Source organism: Apis mellifera, linkage group LG14 (genome assembly GCF_003254395.2).
Source record: "Apis mellifera strain DH4 linkage group LG14, Amel_HAv3.1, whole genome shotgun sequence".
NCBI lineage: Eukaryota > Metazoa > Arthropoda > Insecta > Hymenoptera > Apidae > Apis > Apis mellifera.
Window position 1 is genome coordinate 10,277,281 of NC_037651.1, and position 19,709 is coordinate 10,296,989.

The 19,709-nt window shown below is 52.1% G+C and overlaps 1 protein-coding gene across 17 annotated transcripts in view; it reads left to right on the forward strand.

The window, feature by feature from the left end:
• Positions 1 to 19,709, forward strand: part of LOC413569 (tyrosine-protein phosphatase Lar) — a 202,672-nt gene that overhangs the window by 117,640 nt on the left and 65,323 nt on the right. For 15 of the 17 annotated variants that reach the window (XM_026445046.1, XM_026445056.1, XM_026445045.1 and 12 more), the window contains exon 4: positions 17,015 to 17,053. The exons of the other annotated variants lie outside the window; for them this stretch is intronic. In XM_026445046.1, the coding sequence (XP_026300831.1) occupies positions 17,015 to 17,053 (39 nt within the window). The remainder of the gene's footprint in view (positions 1 to 17,014; positions 17,054 to 19,709) is intronic. 17 annotated transcript variants of the gene reach the window in all.

Genomic DNA, 19,709 nt, shown 5'->3' on the forward strand with positions numbered 1-19,709 from the left:
AGACGAGCAGAGCGTCGTTCTTCTCGAGTTCCTCCTCATTGTCTGGAAAAACGAGGACGCGGGTGTTAAAGCGCGCGTTCGATGCTAACGCGAATTTATCATCGTGAATTATGACGTCGATGTTGAGAATACAGAATGAGTAACGTTAATGCTGGCCCGTTTCACTTCCGCTCGTAAATTAAAGTGGATCGTGGAGGAAAGAAAAGGAGGAGAGGAGAGGAAGAAGGGAAAGGGAAAGGGAAAGAAAAGTCCTAAAAGATTTTAATAATTTCGATATTCCCTGCGAATAACCGAGTTGATTCTTTTACGTTTCGCTTCTCTGGAATTTCCTCGACCTCGAAAATTCGAATTCTCACGATTTCTACCTCGTTTTCCATTTTCCACAGTTTGATCGAAAGTTTGATCGCGTAATAAACAAACTCGATATATATATGATAAGAAGGGGCTGTTCCAATGATCAAAGCTCGAACACCAACGGATTAAATATGAACGTAGGAATCCATGAGAGAAGTCACGCTACGCCCGGCACAACAACCGGAAGGGAATCTATTCGGTCGGACGTCCACCGGGCTGGTATCGAGCATCGAGGTCGACCCGTGACGATCGTCGCCTCGTCTCTGCGCCGGAGAAAGGAAAGGAAAATTTCCGTTTGTCCCCTCGAGACGCGATCGTTCGATCGATGCTTCGCAGATCCGGTGATAATTAATCGGCGTTAAATTAATCGACGAGCGCTCGTCCTTGTTGCGAATCTTTCCTTCTTCGATTCGGTCTTCGATTCGGTTGATTAACGAGAGTGGGAACGAGAGAGTATCTGTCAGCGGCAGAAATCGGATCGGGAAAAATGCACAAATTGGCGCGGTTCTTTCTCCTCCGCCCGGTTGAACTGGATGTATATATATATATATACCGATCGATACGCGGAAAATTCGAAATCGATGGTGGATCGCGGCCGAGCCGAAGGAAAAGATCCGACGGCGCGTATCGTGAGTGGGTGGGCCAAAGGGCCGCGATACTCGGACGGTAAAAAGCTTATCTCTGGTTGGCGTAACTTGGCGTTGGCTGCACGGTGATTAATAGCTTCTCCCCATCGTGATTCGCGGGAAGAAGAGGTGGATCGAAGGAGGGGGAGAAGAAGGCGCGTAGATCGGGGCAAAGTTAGTCGTCGCTGGTAAGACGCGCGGGGGAAGGGGGGCTGTTAATCGAGGGCTCGCGATCCCGTTTCTCGTCGATGCACTCCCCCTCCTATTTTTCCAAACGCGCCTCGACGTGAACGCGAAATATAAAGACTCCCGTCCCTTCGATACGAACGTGATTTTCGGTAAACGGAAACGCGCGTCTGTGTACCGTCGGTATTTCCATAGGGTAGGCAAGGATAGGGTGGAATCGAGTCGAATCGATAGCGAAAGCTGGCTGGATGGAAGATCGTCTGAGATAGAGAGAGGAGACGAAGGAAGGGGGAGAAAAGGATAGAGAGCGTGGAACTGGAAGGATAACTAATGGACGTTTTACGGCGTCAATTATACACCGTCGTAAAATATGAATAATTGCGCGAGATTATGGGCGTGCAGAATTTCTTGAAGGGGGGACTCTTGCGCGAATCCGTGCGATATAAAATATATATCGGCGCGATCGAGGGGGGGAGAGGAGGAAAGCGCGAAATATCGAGGCGGACGGTATCCATAGCGACGATTCGACGGAAAAGAGATTCGATCGGTTTTCGATCGGTATCGGAGGCGATACCGAGTCGTGCCGCTACCAGCCACCGCTTTTCCAGCGTTCGCAGTGGCGCGTGACCATCGCGGATAACGCGATGATTACCATCGGAAATTCTACGGATGCATCGCACGCCAAGAAATTACGCCGGATCGTTCGGGATAGAATTTCGATCCCGTCGAACGCGTCTACGAATATTTCGGATTCTGGGATACGCGCGTCCCCTCCCTCCTCCGTCCGTCTACACTCTATATCTATCCGAACCGCGCCCTTCCCACGGAGAGGAGGAGGAGAAGGAAGAGAGTTTACGAAACTCGAGAAGGAAGAGCGAGCGATGCTGTTTCTTCTTCTCGATCCTTCACTCTCGCCGCACCTTCTCGATCCGAGATATAGTCGACGGTTTCTATAGTCGGACTATATAGTCGGTTACCGGCGGAATCGTAAATTCACGAGGTAATTAGCGAGAGCGTTCGATACGAGCCGCGTACGCAGGGAGGGTGGAGATACGTTTCTCGAGCGAAGGCGATCCGAAGCGACGCGTCGTTGTGGAAGAAGAGGCGATGCGTAATTTAATCGCGTCGCGTAGATCCGTGTTCTATGTTTACCGCGGCGAAATGCGCCCTCGATGCCATTTAAATATCGACCTCTGGCTTTTCCGCCGCTCCCGTTACCACCTTGCTCCTGCCATCGCCTCTCGTTACGCGGATACGCGAACGAATTACCCGGCTCCGTTTCCATCGATTTTCCCCCCCAACAATCTGGCGAATTGAAACGTTGGAAAATAGTTTTAAAAGTTGGAAAATATATAGCCCGTATACCGCGGAGATAAAGTGGGACGATAAGATATTCGGGGTTGGAATCGACTCGGGGTAGAAATTGGCCGCAAAACCTGGCAGCCGGGAGGAGTGTCTAATTTTGGGTCGTTAAATTAAAGGATTTCCGGGACAGCGAGGATTTAGAAGGGATAGATGCCGGTGTACACGACTCTCTCTCTCTCTCTCTCTCTCCCTCTCTCATTCTCGTCGTGGCATCGAACTGGCGCGTTTTGCATTTCGCCGCAAGAAACAAGATCCATTCGGCCGAACGTTCGGCGACAAAACATCCCGCATCCAACGTTCCTCCGCTTGGATTTTAATCGCTTACGGAGCGGACAGACGCGTCGGGTCGCGAATCCAAAATATGATGAGACCAGATTGTCCCGGGTCGCAAGGACGAGAAAACGATAATAGAGGGGAAACGAGGAAGGGGGAATAGTAAGGACGAGAAAAGATACAGTTACAGTCGTTAATCTGGGAAACGCGCGCGATGGCCCAGTTGCGCGCCAGCCAAAACGAGTTATCACATGGAGGGTGTAGCAGCGATGATAACGACGATGGTGGCCGACGATCGGCATCAACCACTGTTTTTCCTTTCCTTTTATCCCCTTCCTTCCTTCCTCCCTCCTGCTTAAGCGCGCGCGAGAAGGAGAGGGACAGAGAAAGGAAAGAAGGGGGACGTCGTATTCGTCCGTGATCTTTCTCCGCTTTTTATTCTCCGTTGTATCCGCGAGAGTTCTTTGCACCTTTTTTTGCGCCTCACCTCCGGGGAGGGTTTTACGATCTTTTAATGGAGACCGGATTTAACCGGCGACTATAATCACCCGCGGCAACCGAGATCGTCGCGCCTTTCGGCTTTTGCGCCGCGCAAACTCCCTTTCCAAGCTGTTGTTGTTCTTCTCCGCCCTGTTCTCCCTCCCTCTCCATCCTCTTCCTTTTATTTCTCTCTCCTCCCTCCTCTCTCTCTCTCTCGACGATCGAGAACGCGGATTTAAGAAGTCGCGGGAATGGTTGGTCCCAAGTTTGGAAAACCTGGAGGGGGACGACCCCTGAGTTGTAGGTCGCAGGTCGTGCGGGAAAACGCGCGGATCAATCGCGCATCAGCTCGACAAACCGTGGTTTTATTTTAACGAGCAACCGCAGCCCGCAACAGAGCGATCGGCGGTTTCGACGTTATACGGTGCTCCGTTGGTGCGTCATTGAAGCGGGATTACGTCAATCTACGCTCACAAAGTTCGTCGGGAGGGTGGATGGAAGCGAAAGCGATCACTCGTGGTGCTGGCAGCTCGCACAAATTGGGGATTAAATGACGACGAGGCGAGGTGCGAAAGGCAAATTTTCGATACCATCGAATTTCGGTTTTCGTCGGCATCACCGGGATAAAAAAAAAAAAATAAAAAAAATACGCACACACACACGTATACATATACGTGTATATACGTATACACAAAGAGGAGGAGGAGGAGGAGGAGGAAATTTTGGGCGAAATTCAACGGCGGCCGTTTCGAAAGTGGTGGAGAAGGGTTGCTGCGAAGCTTCCGTCTTTGGCTGCGCCGCGATAATTCGGCTTTGTCGCATCCATCTCTATCCTCGATACAATATCCTTGCCTCCATCTCCCCCCGTCGAACATGCAGTTTCGCGCGTTAACGAGGCAAAGGAGGGAGGAGCAAGGAGGGAGGAGGGAGGGGGAAACATTTTGGTTTCTCCGGAGGATGGTTATTCACCGCGACAATTTATCCGGTAAATTGCATCGGGGTTGGTTTCGACTCGACGGATTCGTGACCCGTTTCTCGAATTCTACGAGATGGTTCGTTCGTCGTCGTCGTCGTCGTCTTCGGTGGTTCGATTCGATTAGAGTCGATCTCGCGGTGTAAACACGCCGGAGAGGGTACACAGAGAGACGTATTTGCGATTAAATTCGATCACGATTCCCGGTATCCGGTTTCGCGGGGAGGAGGGGATACGCTCGATTAATGATCCGGAAAAACGATAATTCGCCTCGAAGGTATCTCGAAGGTCCGTTTTCCCTTTTCCCCAAACTCGTCGCCGTTTACGCGTGCGCGCGGGCGCGTAAATCTCTCCCTCTCTCTCTCTCTCTCCATCGTCGACTACTCGTCGACGCGGAACCAACAAACCTGGCTCTCGGATCGATTCGACCGACAACGCGACCGACGTCGAATTTACCTATTCCACGGGAACGGATGCGGAAGCTTCGTTTAAACTACGACTGCCTCTCCTCTCGAGAGATCGAACGGGATTTCTCCTCCCCCCGCACGACTTTTCCCTTTTCTCCACCCGGATCCAATATTCCCCGTTAACGAGTCGAACATCGGATCCTGGGGGACGGAGAAGAGGGCGGTCTTTCACGAGTGGACGATCAGAGGAGATGGTCGTGGAAACGGAGATTCCCCCCGTTGTAGCGGAAAGGTATCTCTGGCTCTCCAGGAGTTGGAGGGCGCGTATACGGGCGCGATAACTCGAGCAACGGTGGTGGACATTAGGTGTAACGCGTCGATAGCGCGAAATTACAGTCGGCGGCCACGTTTACGTGACTCGGCCGATGCGACCGCGCCAAGGCATTTATCGTTTAACCCCCCGCCCTAATTGATCGTAATACGCGGATAAACGTGCCGATGACTCAATTCTCGAGCCGTGGCGGCTTCCACGATAATCGTGCTCTCTCTGTCGGAAATCTCCTTCGACCACCGTCACCACCGCCATCATCCTCGTCATCCGCCTCCACGGAACGGATCTCGTTATCTCGGAGGTTCGCGAGGGGGGTTCGATTAGTTGGAAACTTTTTAGGGTGGATGGGGCCGTATCTATATAATCCGTGAGGGTAGGGCCGTAAGGGATGCAGGTTGGATCGGGAGGTGGACGCTGGAATGGAAGAGGGAACGGATATAGCGGATGGGTGGGTGGGATATGCAGGAGCATATGGTTAAACCGTAATGGTGGAGGTGATATATTTAAACCCGGGAAAGTTTGGTGCTTGGGAGGGAGGGGGAGGGTGTCGGGCGTGCCTCGCATAAGTTTACATTATCTTACCATCAGATGGCAACTATACCGTTTCGAGGTCTCGCGGACCGAGCCAAGAGGTCGGCAGAGACAGAGAGAGAAAGAGAGAGAGAGAGAGAGAGAGAGAGAGAGAGAGAGAGAGAGAGAGAGAGAGAGAGGTTTCCTATAGTTCTGGAAAGGACCGTCCTTCTCTCCTCTTCCCTTCCCTCTTTCGTTCCCCTTGCACGGAGGAGGAGCGAGTCGTCGATAACCTGGCGCGAGACAACGGAAACAGGTGTAAATCCGTTGTTCCCGTCCTCCTCCTCCGTGTGTAGCGAGATCGATAACGAATAAAGTACTCGATAACGATAAGCCCGATCTTTCCAACGCCCTCCCTTTTCTATCTACCTCGTTTCATCTATCTCCCCCCTCCGATCGAGATGCTTCGATCGCGATTCTTCCCCTTTTAATCTCCCTTATCTATGTCTCGCCTCTTCGTTATCCAACGGATCGGATCACGCCGAGTATTTAAAGGGTGACGCGTCGAACGAGTTGAAATCGATAAAGATTCCTCCACATACGGATGTAACGGTGAATGTCTCGTTATACCTTTAACCTGTGCTCGAAAATATGGCGAATCGATCGGGTGTAGTTTTAGCAGGTGCGCGAAAAAATAATTCTCGCGCGAAGGGGACGCGCGGCATTCTTCTTTCGCGTGACGACGAAAAGCGCGACGAATCACGTGAGAAGCGTATACTCGATTGGTCATGGTGGAATTGGAAGGACGAAAGACACGGGTTCTCCGCGTTCCGTGGAAAAAGGCATCGCGTTATCCGCGACGGGATCGTGACTTTCTCGAGAATGGCCAGTTTCTGTTTGGCTGGCGCGCGCACGCAGCCGGCCACGCGAGCACGCACGTACGCACGCGAATCGGCCGGGATGTAATTAGCGTGGCGTACGTGCGAACGCGTATCGATCGATCGATCGATCGACCCTCCGTCATCTTCGAAGGCGGGACAAAAATTATCGAGAAATCGGAGAAAAGAGATTAGCCGAAACGGAAAACGGGACTGAGAATCGCGGTGTAAGTTGGTGGTAAGGCAAACAGTCTCGCCCTTTCTTCGCGCCCTTTGTTCCCCCGATCTCCTCTTCGCGGGGGGGACTCCCTCCTTATAAAATACCCAATTAATTCGAACTCGGTAAGAGGATCACGGGATAATTAATACAATAAAAATAAACGTCGCAATAACAATAGCAAAGTTGGTGGAAATATATACAGTATGCTAAGAGGCTTAACGAAACCTCTCCCTGTCCCTTCCCCCCTCTCGTCGCGGTGCGCCGCTTCGTCGAGATTGGCCGCGTCGCGTTGTCGCGAGAAGGAGAAACGGACGCGAAACGAAAGAAGGAAACGATGGTCACGTAAGGAACGAACGCGGCCGAATGACCACCGCTCAAGGCTATACTTTCCCGACACGCCATTGCGTAATTACGTGGTTCGCCTCGTTAGGTGTATTACTTTCTCCGTAAACCCGTAATCAGATCGAAACGAACGTCGGGCTTGTTTACCGACCAGATCCCTGCCTTTGGATTCCCCCGATAAGGGCTTGTCGGTGGCGTCGATCTCTGCCCGTGGTAAGAGCTTCGAGAAATTTCGAAATTTCCTTCGTGGAAACGAACTCCCTCCCCCTCCCTCCCTCGATCGCCTTTCCTTTCGTCCGTGATCGAGGTAAGAGGAAATTGCCAGTTGCGCGAGTTCGACTTTGCCGATCCGGCCGAAAGAAGAAGAAGAAGAAGAAGAAGAAGAAGAAAAGGAGGCAGGTACAGGTGCAGCACGTTGGTCCGTCGTCGAATCGTCGCGCACGACCTGTCGAGATATTACGGCGGTGGTACACACACACACGGCGGTGGAAGGGATCGCTCGGTATAAATTGCATCGTGTGGTCGACGAAGCGCGGTCGAAATTGGGGAAATTAAGTTCACCGAGTATAGAGCGGGCCGGTCTACACTAGCGCCACCAGTACACACAAAGAGAGACCGCACTGGCATGTGGTTCCGTGTAACCTCGATGTCGATACACTCGGGTCAGCGCGTCGAGAAACGAGCAGACGTAGCAGCCGAGGGATCCCACGCATCGGCTGTTTGCGATTTCCCGCTAAACGACCGCTCTCTCTCTCCCGTCCCGCTTCCGCCAACTTTGCCAGACCCAAGATCACCTGAGATTCCTCCACGAATCGATCCAAACGTCCACTCAAACGTTTCATCCCCCTCCTCTGTTTTATCCCTCTTCCTCCGTTGACGATCCATTCTGCGCGGAGGATCGTGACGATTCGAAAAAAAGAAATCGTTACGAATCGTTTCATCTCGTCCCATTCTTCGCCGCGAATGCGTTAATCCTCTCGATTTTTATACGAAAGGGTTTGGAACGAGGGCCTACGGTTCGAGGCCGAGTCACGTCCAACGTTTGTTTCCAACGTCGAAAATCGCGTTTCCGCCCGAACTCGCAACGAATCTTTTATATTTCGGCCTACCTGTTTCCTATATATATATACGAAACGAACGGAATCGACGCGTTCGAATGGAAATTATCCCGAACGACAATGGAGAAATTCTTGTTTCGAGGCTCGTTTAACTCGTCGAGTATTTGGGTCTCGTTCGAATTATTCCGAAGATGCGGAAAGAACGGAGAAGGAGGAGGATGAAATTGGAACGAAAAGGGGAGAAATTAGGCGGGCGATGGAGCGAGCAATCGAGGTTGATAAAGAGAGAAGGAAGGGTGTGGTTCGTCGCCGAGTCTTTCTCGCCTCCGGCGGCGAGCTGTAGAACCGCGCCAACCGAATCTCTGATCCTTCGGCCAATCGAGTTAGCCGCGAGTTGAAACGAGCCACGTATCGTCTCTTCTTTCCTTAATTCTCTTCGCGATTACGAGGGGAAAAGTCGATCCGCGATAAGAGAAAAACGGTATTACGCGATAATCGGGATGAGGGGAGAGAAAAGGGGAGGGAGAGGAACGAGTGCATCTGGACGCGCAAGATGGGGGGAGGGGACGTCTGTCCCGACGGGGGCAACGCCTCGAGGTATGGCTAGTTGGGAAGAATCGGGGTATAATTTCTCGGCGACAGGGGGGTGTCATCCTTTTCAACCCTTGTAATATCTTCAACCGCCCTGCTCGCGGTTTCTCCCATCGTTTCTCCGCCTTCCTCCTATTCCACTCTCTCTCTCTCCCTCCCTCGTCTTTTCGTCTCTTCGTCTCTTGGTTTCATCCTCGACGCGCCTTTGCTCCCGGGAATACATTTCCATGCATTTTCCTGGCCAGCTCGCTCTCTCGCTCTCCCTCCTACGCGCGCTTTAATTACCAACTTTTCCGTGTTTCCCAGGAATTCGCGCTCGCTCCACCACCTCCTCCTCGTCGACACTGCTTTCTTTCGTACGTTTTCTTTCCACTCTTCTTTCTCCCTCGCTCATCCCACGGGCCACATCCGCGTTCACTTTGGACGGACCGGTGTAGATAAAGTTTGCGCGTGCGTACAAATATACGCGAAAGAATACTCGCGCGAAGGAAAACGCTTCTCCTTTTTCCTTTCGCCATCTTCCCTTTCCGTCTTCTATCCTCGATATCGCTTCTAGATTTCGATTTCTCGTCGAGCGTTCTTTCCCCCCCGAACACGAAGTACAACTTTTCGACGAGATAATCGGCGTTGACCCTTGTACCCCGGCTGTTTCCTCCCTCTCCCTCGTGTTTCCAAGAAATCATCGTGGCTTGGCGCGGTATATAAGGGAAGCGGATATAAGGGAAAGCAGCGCAGCCCGAGTCGTTGTTGGAACGATTAAAAGTTTCTCCGGTTTAACGATCCGTTCGCTCGAATATGGAAGCCAGCGTTAACGCGTTCCATCCACCCCGCGCCGCTCTTTTTCCACCCTCCCTCCCTCCTTTCCACCTCGGCTATTTCCCTTCTCCTCGACGCGCGGCCATCATCCTCCACGTTCCGTCCACGCAGAGGCAAGGAGCGCGACGTTTCCGAAAAGGGAATCGATCCGATGGAAAATTTGACGGAGGGGAGGGGCGAGGAAAGGAAGAGAGATAGAGAGAGGGAGGGGGGAGGGTCGAGAAGAAGGCGAGTTTATCGAGGCGCGCAGCCGGTGGCTAATTCCCAAAGAGATTATCGAAGACGCATCACCGCGATTCCACGTCCGAATACAAATTGGTCCCTTGGAAGCACCGCGGCGCGGTCCGGCTCGAATGGCGGAGAATGGCGGAGGTTCCGTGCATGCATGGAACGTCGGTGTATAGAGGGAAGCGGTGTACAGGTGCGAGCGAGGAAATTGCAGGCTCCTCGGTCCCCCAGGTGCTCTTCGTCATCATAAAGCCTACGCCGCTGCCATTGTACCTGTATTAAAGCCAACCCCTCGAACACGACCCTGCGACTCGTTGTCCCGCCCCTCTCCCCCCGCGTTGGACGCGTCCACCCTCGCTCGCCAGCCGACTATGTATCGCTCGACCGGTCCTCCAGACCGCAGCCACCGCATTTAATAATCGGTATTTATGGGAAAAACTTGGCAACGGACCCCTACTCCCCCGCCCCTCATCCGCCTTATCCGCCGCCTCGAATCTTTCGACCGAGCGAAACGGCCGATGCGAGGCGATGATTTTCCGCGACGCGGCAGGGGAAAGGGAGGGAGGGAGGGACGATTCGCGTAATTATTTTCCAAGGATTAGTCGTTAATGCGGCAAAACACTTGGGGACGAGATAAGCTCGAGGTCGAGTTCGGAAAGAAAATAAAGGCTGATCCCGCGGGACCTTACCGGTGGCTTACTTTCGGCAAAAACAACCCCGCGCCGTTCCCGCCAACTCGAAGAATACGCGGAGACTGGGTAAAATAACCGGCGTACGTTTTAAGAACGTACTCGTTCCGATTGTTGACCCGTTTTCCGCTCCAACGCCCCTCCCTCCTTCTCCTCCGCCGACCGCTCTCGCAGCCGTTTTTTCGGCCGAGGCGAAAAACAGAGCGGAGGATTCTCTTTTCCCTCGGCCACGAGAGAATTTTATTTTCGGGTGCGACAGTGCGCAGCACGAAGGAGAAATGCGAAACATAATAATAATAGAGGCGACGCGTCGCCTCCCGTTAGTCTACCAATATAAACTTCTCGTTCCTGTTGGTCCGTTCAGACTGAATTACCTGACCCTGTCCCGGAGGAGTCTACGCCCCGGCGTCCAACAACAAAGTTTGCACGGGCAAGTGAAGCTTAATTAAAAGCTACGATGACACTCGAGGGCCACTTCGCTCCGAGGGGCCAACCATTCGTTCCCCTTGGTATCGAGAACGAGAGGGGAAACTCCTAATCGCTTCCCGTTTACCTTCGCGAAACGGTTAACCACCCTTTTTCTCCCCGCTTTTTCTCGAACCAAACGCGGCCAATCCCTCTCTATATACATGCATACGTGTGTGTATATATATATATATATATTCTTTTTCGCCGATTCCGTTCGAGATCGCGCTTACTCTTTTCCTCCATTTCGATTCACGACCCGTGGATACCTCGAGGATATTTCCCTGGCGGCGTCCAACGAATCCTCAATCTCCTTCTCCGAGAACGTTTAAAACCGAGTACTTACTACACCCACCCCTCCCGGCGATCCAAGATACTAATGGGGGTGTGATCGATACGAGCCATAGAATGGGAACAGCCTTTAATTTTCTTTTTTTCCTTCCACCCGTATCCAACCGAGCGTTCGTTAACATCGAAAGGAAGAAAAGTTGCGGTGGAATTTTTTCGACGAAGGGTCGAAGGATTGTGGCTCGTTTGAAAAATGCGAGTGTTGCGTGGTCCGTGCGTGTTCGCCCCGCAATCTCTGCTTTTTTTCTCCCCCCCCGCGAGATTGCCACGGCTCGATTCGAATTGCCACGCGAATTATTAACCGAATAACTCCTCCTCCGTCCACGTCTTCCTCGGAAACGTCGCCTAGTATCGCTCAAAAATATATCTTTCCCTGGCGAATTTTCAACGCAAACTTGTTCGAGAGAGGAAGACTCGCGTCTACCGATTTTAATGTAGTTACGTTTTTCGATCGTTGCATTTTCATCTCCGTTACTTGTCCGCTCCGCTGAGAGGAACGGCATCGAGGAACGGATGCGATTGAGAGCCGCGCGAGGTCTCGGTCGGACGGATGGTTGGCTCGGCTGTCTCGAATCCGTGAATCGAGTCGAAAGAGAAAGAGTGGGAGTATCGCATCGCGTGCCCCCGCGAGTTCGAAGTAAATTGTTCGGAAAGCCGGGTCGCGTTTGAATTTTCACCGAAAGGTTTATGACTATTTCTCCGTTGGGGCTCATTCGTACCGAATTGAGCGTATAACTGGCCGTACCCCGTTCTTGAAGCGCGACATATATACGCGCATATACGTGTACACACATATACACGCGTATATAAATAGAAGACTCGTTCGCGCCACCTGCAGAATTGCCGTTTATTCGCGAGTTTGAAAGAAAATAACGCGTTCGTTCGATATCGATTCGTAATTCTTTCTCGCCGATAACTTTCCACGCTCGTGTTTACCGTTTCCCTAACGGGAACAGTCTTTCTATATATATATATATACACATATATGTATCCCTTTTTGCAGGGATTTATCCTAGAGCTTCTCGGATCGATGGTAAAATTGCACGCTTACGTGCTCGAATATCACGGACGATAATTTCTCGCGCAACGTGGATCGGAGGGAAACATTTGGAAAGGCAGGAGGAGGAGGGAGAGAGAGGAGGACGCGATACTTGACAGGGAGCACCAATTATTTCGTTTGACCTGGCCGGTGGCCGACCGAGCCAATACTCCGAGACAAATTGTCAATTTATGCTTTCTCGTTATTACGCCGTTCTGATCATAGCGCGCGGTTCACCGCGAGCCAACCGAAATGCACACCGCGTGCATATCGTCATCGAGTGCATTTTGCGAGATACCAGGAGAAATGGGTTGAACGTGTTTGCGCGCAACGTGTTTGGGGAGGAGGGGCAGGATCGAGTCGTCGGGATCGGATGCGAAGAACGCGTTAGATGGGGAGGGGTGAAATTGTTCTTTTCCGCGATAACATCGAGCAGACAGTGGCGAGGAAAGGGGGGAGACAACGAGATAGAAATGCAAGACTCGCGAGATCTCGTCGAGAGGAGGAAGTGCTGGTAGGAAAAGTTGCGTGCACCGTGCGCGGAGGTATATCGTAAAAATAAAGCGTAAAATCAAGCGCTGACTCCCGACTCGCCGCAGGGGGAAGCGAAATCGAAAAGAATATCGGCGGAGCGGGGTCGATTTAAATCATAAAACTCGTGAGTAAAAATCGTGGCCGGTTCTCTCGCGGTGGCGGGGCGGAGAATTTCTTTTTCCTCCGATTCAGCTCGTTCGTAGCACGGCCTCCGCAGCTTTTCTTATTGCCACGCTTATGTTTCTCTTTCGCCGTACGACATTATCCGGCCGTGGAACGGGCCGATGGAACCCGTAAAAGGGAATTACTCCAGCGATTCCACCGCGTTCCGCTTTTCGAATCCCCCCTCCCCGTCGTTATCGATATTTCGCCCCGATCGTTTACCCGCCGATTCTCTCTCCCGTCTAATCTGCTCCCCTTCCATTTCTTCTTCTTCTTCTTCTTCTTACTTCCGATTTTCGTGCCAACCGAGAGAGAGAAAGAGAGAGAAAGAGAAACGCTGAAGAATAAGCGCTGCCTCGTTGATTGCCTTTGATTTTGGAAAAAGAGAGGGCGAGTTGGAGTATCCTCCGAGTAGACGGGAACGAAGGGGCTATTCACGAAGAGATGGCGCGACGGAACAGGAAGCGATAATATTTCATTCGCGGGACTAGAATATCATTTTTCAATAGCGTAGCTTAGCCGGGAGTTATATCGACCGGCTATATCTTCTGAACGTTGCCCTTCGTTTTTCCTCCATTTCTCATTCCGTCTGCTTTTTTCTCTCTCCTCCCCCTTTCTCTCGCTTCCTCTCGTTCCTTTTGTTGCCGAGTTTGACTACTACTACTACCACCATCGTTGGTAGTGGTAGTGGCAGCCGTGCGCGCGATCACCGGGATCCTGGTGTACGTGTAAGCGGTCGAAAACGATGGCGCAAAGGCTGCGTCGCGCACCACTAAATTCTCCATGCAAATGAGATGGCTGATACGCGCGAAATATAAATCCGAAAAACCCCGAGAATATTTATGTCTATTATCTGAAGACCCTCCGAAACCGCTTTGCCTACCTTCCTTCCCCCCGCTTCCCTTCTCCTCCCTCGCTTCCTCGTGATCGGCATCGAAATGGTCCACCGCGCCCGAGAGAAGTAGAAGCTGCGGTGATGGTGGTCGTGCCATCGGCTATCCTTATCGCGCATCCACCCGCACCCTTCGTCCGACGATCGTCGGTCGAATCGATTCGCTCCCCGTCCGAGTATCCTGCTATATCGATCGATCGCGGCGATAACTTGTCTCTCGGAGAAAAAGGGGTCGAGGAAATTTTAGGCGACGATTAGACCGAGCAGAGGAAATGTAGAGTTTGTACGAACGACTAGAGTTGATACGTTAGTCGACTTGAACTCGACGTGTCGTGGAAACCAAGCGCTAATTAGCGCGGCAACACTGGGCAACGATCGTTTTAATCTTCCTATCGCTCGAAACGAGTCTCTCTCTCTCCAACGGTTATCGCGGCAAGTATCTCGAGGTCTTTAACGCGTCGCGAGAATCGAGGATGTCGATGAAATTCGCTACTAATTCGCGTTTCCAAACTCGAATCATCTCACGCAAGCGACGATTCATCCCTTACGATTACGTAGATTCTTCGTCATTGACCTCTCTCTCTCTTCCTTTCTTTCGTCTTTATCGAGGTAGCCATGCGGTGGTCGCGCGAAGTACTCGGGGTGCAAAGGAGCGGTTTTCGACCCCTTCCTCCACACCGTCTTCCCCCACCACCGCCGCCACCACCTCCTCCTCCTCCCCCCGATTCTCGACAGGTCGAACGAGCCTTGGCCCAGAGCCAGCGTATTCATTCCAGAAACTAGCCCCCGATCTAAGGGGCCAATTATTTAATCAATTCCACCCTCTTAGCGGCCGGTATAGACACCACATAGGCTATTCGAGGTACGGAACTGCCGACGACGACAGTGGCGGGCGTGGACAATTGAAATCTCTCTGAACCCTTGCTTTTCGAGACGACTCGATTCCAATCGGTCGGTCGCACTATGGCCGAGCTATGCGGCCCCATTATATTCACAATGGGGCACGATTTTAGGGGCCAATCGGTGAGAAGAACTTTCCGCGTTCCACCGCGTAAGGAAACTCGATTGCGGCCCGCTCCTCGCAAAATCTCCTCTCCCTCTCTCTCTCTCTAGTCTCCAATCTCCGCCCTTTCTCTCGATTATTCTATTATCAACGTATCGCATCGATCGTTCGATGGAGAAAGAAACAGATCTCGCTTCTCGGTTCGAATCAAAGTCACGAATTTCGTAGAGACAGGTAGGTAGGTAGGTAGACCGTGTCTCTACCGACCACGCCAACGTCGTAGATCACGATTCCCCGGAGAGAGAGAAAGAGAGAAACAGAGAGAGAGCCATCCTCTTGACCGCGTCCATCCGCAATCGTACGTCCCAACGTTCGAACGTTAAACGTGATTTCGGACTCACGGCCGCCGATTCCGCAAAATTAATCCGGGTCGGAACCATCGATTCCCCTCCCTCCTCCTCCTCCTCTCCCGTCCCGTTTATTTTCGACCCAACCACCTCGGAAATTTAATCGAACTCGTTTCTTTCCGTCAACGAAACACCGCCGCGCGGTCCCACGTCTTTTTTAATTTTTCCCCCGGCCCCTCCCATTAGACACTGCGCCTGCAACGCGCGCGTCGCGGCGATGATCGACGGTGCTCGCTTCACCGCTCGATCTCCTATTCGTCGCCGCGCCGTGTCCGTTCATCGTGGAACGGATCGACGCGGATCGATGAACGAAGAAATGATATCGAGCGAAACGGACGGTGATAAAAATTACACGGGGGCGGCGGGGGCAAACCCCTTTTTTATCCGGCACATGCGCCGATCGATCCCCCGCGCGTTTCCCCAAACTTTTATTTACGCTCGGCTCGAGAGCCCCGTTAATTATTGCCACGAATACCCCGACGAATCGTAACCTAGCCGCCGCGTTACCAGTTTCCTCGTGAATTATTCCGTGTCGTTGGAAACGAGCTCACTGTCCGCCTCCCCTCTTTACTTTTTTCCCCACCCCGTTTCCATTAAATACGTATAACCGCGCGCGTTTATTTCGAGAATTCTCATCGATTACTCGGCTTGTTTCACCGATCGATCCTTTCCATCCCTCCCACGAATTTCGCGAATCGAACGAAAAAGGAGAAGAGAAGTGTTGAAGAAAATGGAAAGAAGGAGGGAAAAAGATGTTGGTGGATCGAGTGTCGAAACACGTGCATCGATACGATGTTTAGCGATGTGGATGGAAAATAAATAGCGAGTACGGCGATAGACGATAAGTGGACGAGATAGGTTGCGGCGCGCGAAAGTAGCCCGCGTCCGGGATCGTGATCGCGATACGAATCTCTCTCTGTCTCTCTCTCTCTCTGCTACCTACTCGATCCAAGTACGCGTGTATGTAGGTCAGCTATGCGCGGATCGCCAGCTACGATGCCGACGTGCTTTCGCGGTAATCACGCCGATATAACCGTCCGACCCATTTAAATATATTTCCTCGATCTCGAGTCGATCGTCTCGTTCCCGATCCCGCCAAGAATTTCTCATCGTCCTAACTAAGTAAGAATCATCGACGGGTTCGCAAACTGGGGCGGAGAAGAAATCGGCGAAAAAAAACCGTTGAACCGTTTACGCGACGGAGGAAAGAATAGCAATCTCTCTCCGAGGAAATGAAAATGAGCCTCCCCTCTTTCTCTCTCTCTCTTTCTCTGTCGTGTTAGAGAAAACGATCGATATCGAAGCGCGTTTCTCGAAAGAGGATTTTCGTTACGACGGTCGAAAGGAAGAAGAAATCTCGTCGCGGGGAAATATTTTCCCGACGCGACAAAAAATGGGAAAGGAGGAGGAGAAGTCGGGGAAAAAGTGGAGTAACAAAGCGTGGCCGAATAATAAATATTTAAGGAGAGAAGAAACGGCTCGAGGCGGTTTCTCGAGGCGGCCAACGATCCTTCGAACGTTTTACGACCTCGCGTACGAATGCGCGCGTCTACGCGATTTCTTCACGGTTTCGCGCTCTTCCGAGAGCTTTCCAGCTTGCTGCCTCGGAGAGCCGTCGACCGTCCCTTTTTTTCCACCGGTGAAATGCGCTCTCTCTGCTCGCGAAATCGACGCCGCGTCGTTTGCTCAAATTTCTGATAAATGGAGAACAAAAGAAGGGGGAATCGCAGTACTAATCGTAAATGATGACGGGACGGAGTTTGGAGGAGGTCCACGAGCCGTTCCCCTCCGACTCACGATACGACGATGATACGTGGACTCAACGAGCTTGTTTCAGGAAACATCAGCGACTCGCAGTACATCACATACATGACAAGTAAGTACGAAGGAAGAGCGGAAAGTGGGCGCGTTGCGAGTTTACCTTCCGAATCGCGAATAACTTTGCTTCGGCAAATATATATCTCGAAAGGTTGGAAGAAGGAAAAGAGAGCAGGAAAGGAAGCGGTAGCGCGAGTGGTGGGGGCGACGTCTGAAGGAGTTTGTTTCGCGTGGCCTCCTCTATGTTTCCTCGCGTTTCAAGAGGGTCGTTAGAGTGGCGGGGAAGCCGGCGTAAATCGGCCTGTTTTCAAGGGCCGGCACTCGATTTCGCTCGGATGACCACCACCACCGCCGTCGTCCATCTAAATTTCAAATCCGCTAATGCGTATTTTTGCACCGAGTCCGAGCCTCTTATCGGGGGTGGGGGGAAGGGGTCTAGCACCGCTGCACCACCGCTTTGAATTTCAAATTTTCGCGCGCGCAACCCGTGTCGAGCGTGCGGCACGGACCAACTTTCGAATGTTTCTGCCCGCTTATGCGCTGTCATTTGTTTCGCCCCCCCCCCTTTGCTCTTCCATCTACCCTCCCCCCCGATCTACGATATCTAGCGGATTTTATTTATGGCGGCACCGACTACGTATCGGAATTGATTCCGTGATTTATTCGCGAACCGACCGACTCTCTCCTCGACCGGCCGCTCGATATCGTCCAGAGAGGACGATAGAGAGAGAGAGATTGGCTCGAAATCGAATTTTATCGAAGACAGGTTTTTCTTTCGAATCTCTCTTTCTGTCTCTCCGTCTCTCTCCGTGACCCGAGCCTCTTAACGAGCGATAAATTTCGTCCGCGCCTCGTCTATCGATTCGGCCGTGAAACTAGCACGCGCGACGAACGCATTAAGGTCGCGAAAACTGTCGCCCCCGTATAATTTGTACGTCGGGGAGATACGGAAGGGAGAATCGAGAGCGAACCCGAGTTCTCTCGAGTCAGTCACCGTTTAACGAGGGGTATATAACTTGGACTTTATCTTGGGAGGGAGGGTAATTTTCTCTCCGGTACATCTCGCGCCGCGGTTTTTACCGATCTTCTTCCGATGCCGCGCGGCGGAGGAGGAGGGAGGGAGGGCTCCTCGGTGGCTAATTGCACCGCACGACCAGACGATTGCGAAAGTTCCACGCGCGAACCGTGAACAAGAAAGTCGCACTCCGCTACCAACGGCTAATTGAAGCGCAATTAACCGCGTTCAAACGTCGACTGCTGATTAGAGTGGTGGTGGTGGTGGCGGCGGCGCGCGCTCATACCTTTCTAATCCTATCCCCGCGTGTCCCGCCCTCGCTCCTCCTTCTCCGCTCGTCCTTCTCCTCGCTGTGGTAGGTTCCTTCCTTCCTTCGAATCGACCCTTCTCCATCTATATGTATATATAACAGTTGGCGCGAATTCCGCGCAACGGTGGGATGCAAAATCGGGTCGATACCGGTTTAAAAATAAACTTCTCCGCTCTCCGGAGAATTTAATTTTTCAAGTATCCCCGACAGACCAAATACGGGTCGCGAGCCGTAGACCGTATTAAACTTTTGCGTTCTTCTCCGTTTCGTAAATGCTCTTTTAAATGGGTCTGAAAGCACTATTAGCGTTAAAAGCCAGTTACGGAGGTATAGCGGGCCGCGGTAGCGTTCGACCGGACTAAGCCGGTTGCTGCTCCCCACTCGAAACGAGATACGAAAGTGCTCTCGGCAGTTGCTACGTGTCTCCTACCTCTTTCTCTCTTTCGTCGGGCCTATGCGTTTCTCCGAATAAAAAGGATTTCAAAGGCGCGCGAAATAAGAGGCGTTCGAAAATTCGCTCGACCTATCAATTTTTCCTTTCCTTTCCTTTCCTTTCGATCCTCCTCGAAACGATCGAAGGCCAAATTTACTCTCGGGAATATCTCGAAGACGACGCGGCGGCGGACGTTGTTGGAGGGGGCGAAGCTACTTATTTAGAATATTGCCGGCATACATTTGCATAAATTTAGCGCAGGTCCTAGCGTTCTTCCCCCTCGCCTCCCCCTTCGTACCATCGTTATAGATCCGTGGAGACCTTCCCTCTTAAGTGGCGGGGAAGGATGGTAGAGGCTAGAATCCGACGGATCGGCGGCAAAGAAAAACTGGCGAGCTGGATGCAAATCGGGTCGCGAAGAACGGTTACGCGAGCGGCGATGCGAATCATCGGCGAAACACGGTCGGATTTTGGGGGCTACGCATACATATTCAAATTGAATTACACGCCCTACCAGACGCGTTGATTCGAAATCGTTCGACGCGGCGGCCTCGATCTCTCTCGTCGGAACGAGAGAGGCCACCCCCCCCCCCCCGAAATACGCCGAAACGCCATTGTCCCCCGAATCCCGTTCCCGACTTTCCAAAGCTAATGGGAAATTCCCGGCCCAGAAGTTGGTTAAAACGCGATCGCTTTGCATATACGCTATCGACGAGATCTCCGTCCCTCTCCCCCCGTGCTATTCCGTCCGATGCGTCTATGCACATATAGACCGTCCCTCCCCGCCCTCTCCCGTCTCGATCGCATAAACGCGGACAAATAAGCGCGTCCAACCGCCGTGTTTGCGTAGCGGGCAAATTTGACTTGGGATGTATCCACGTAACAGAGCCACGAGATCGATCCGGTCTCTTTCTCTCGCGAGAGGATATCTTTGGAGGATAAAAACAAGGCGAGTG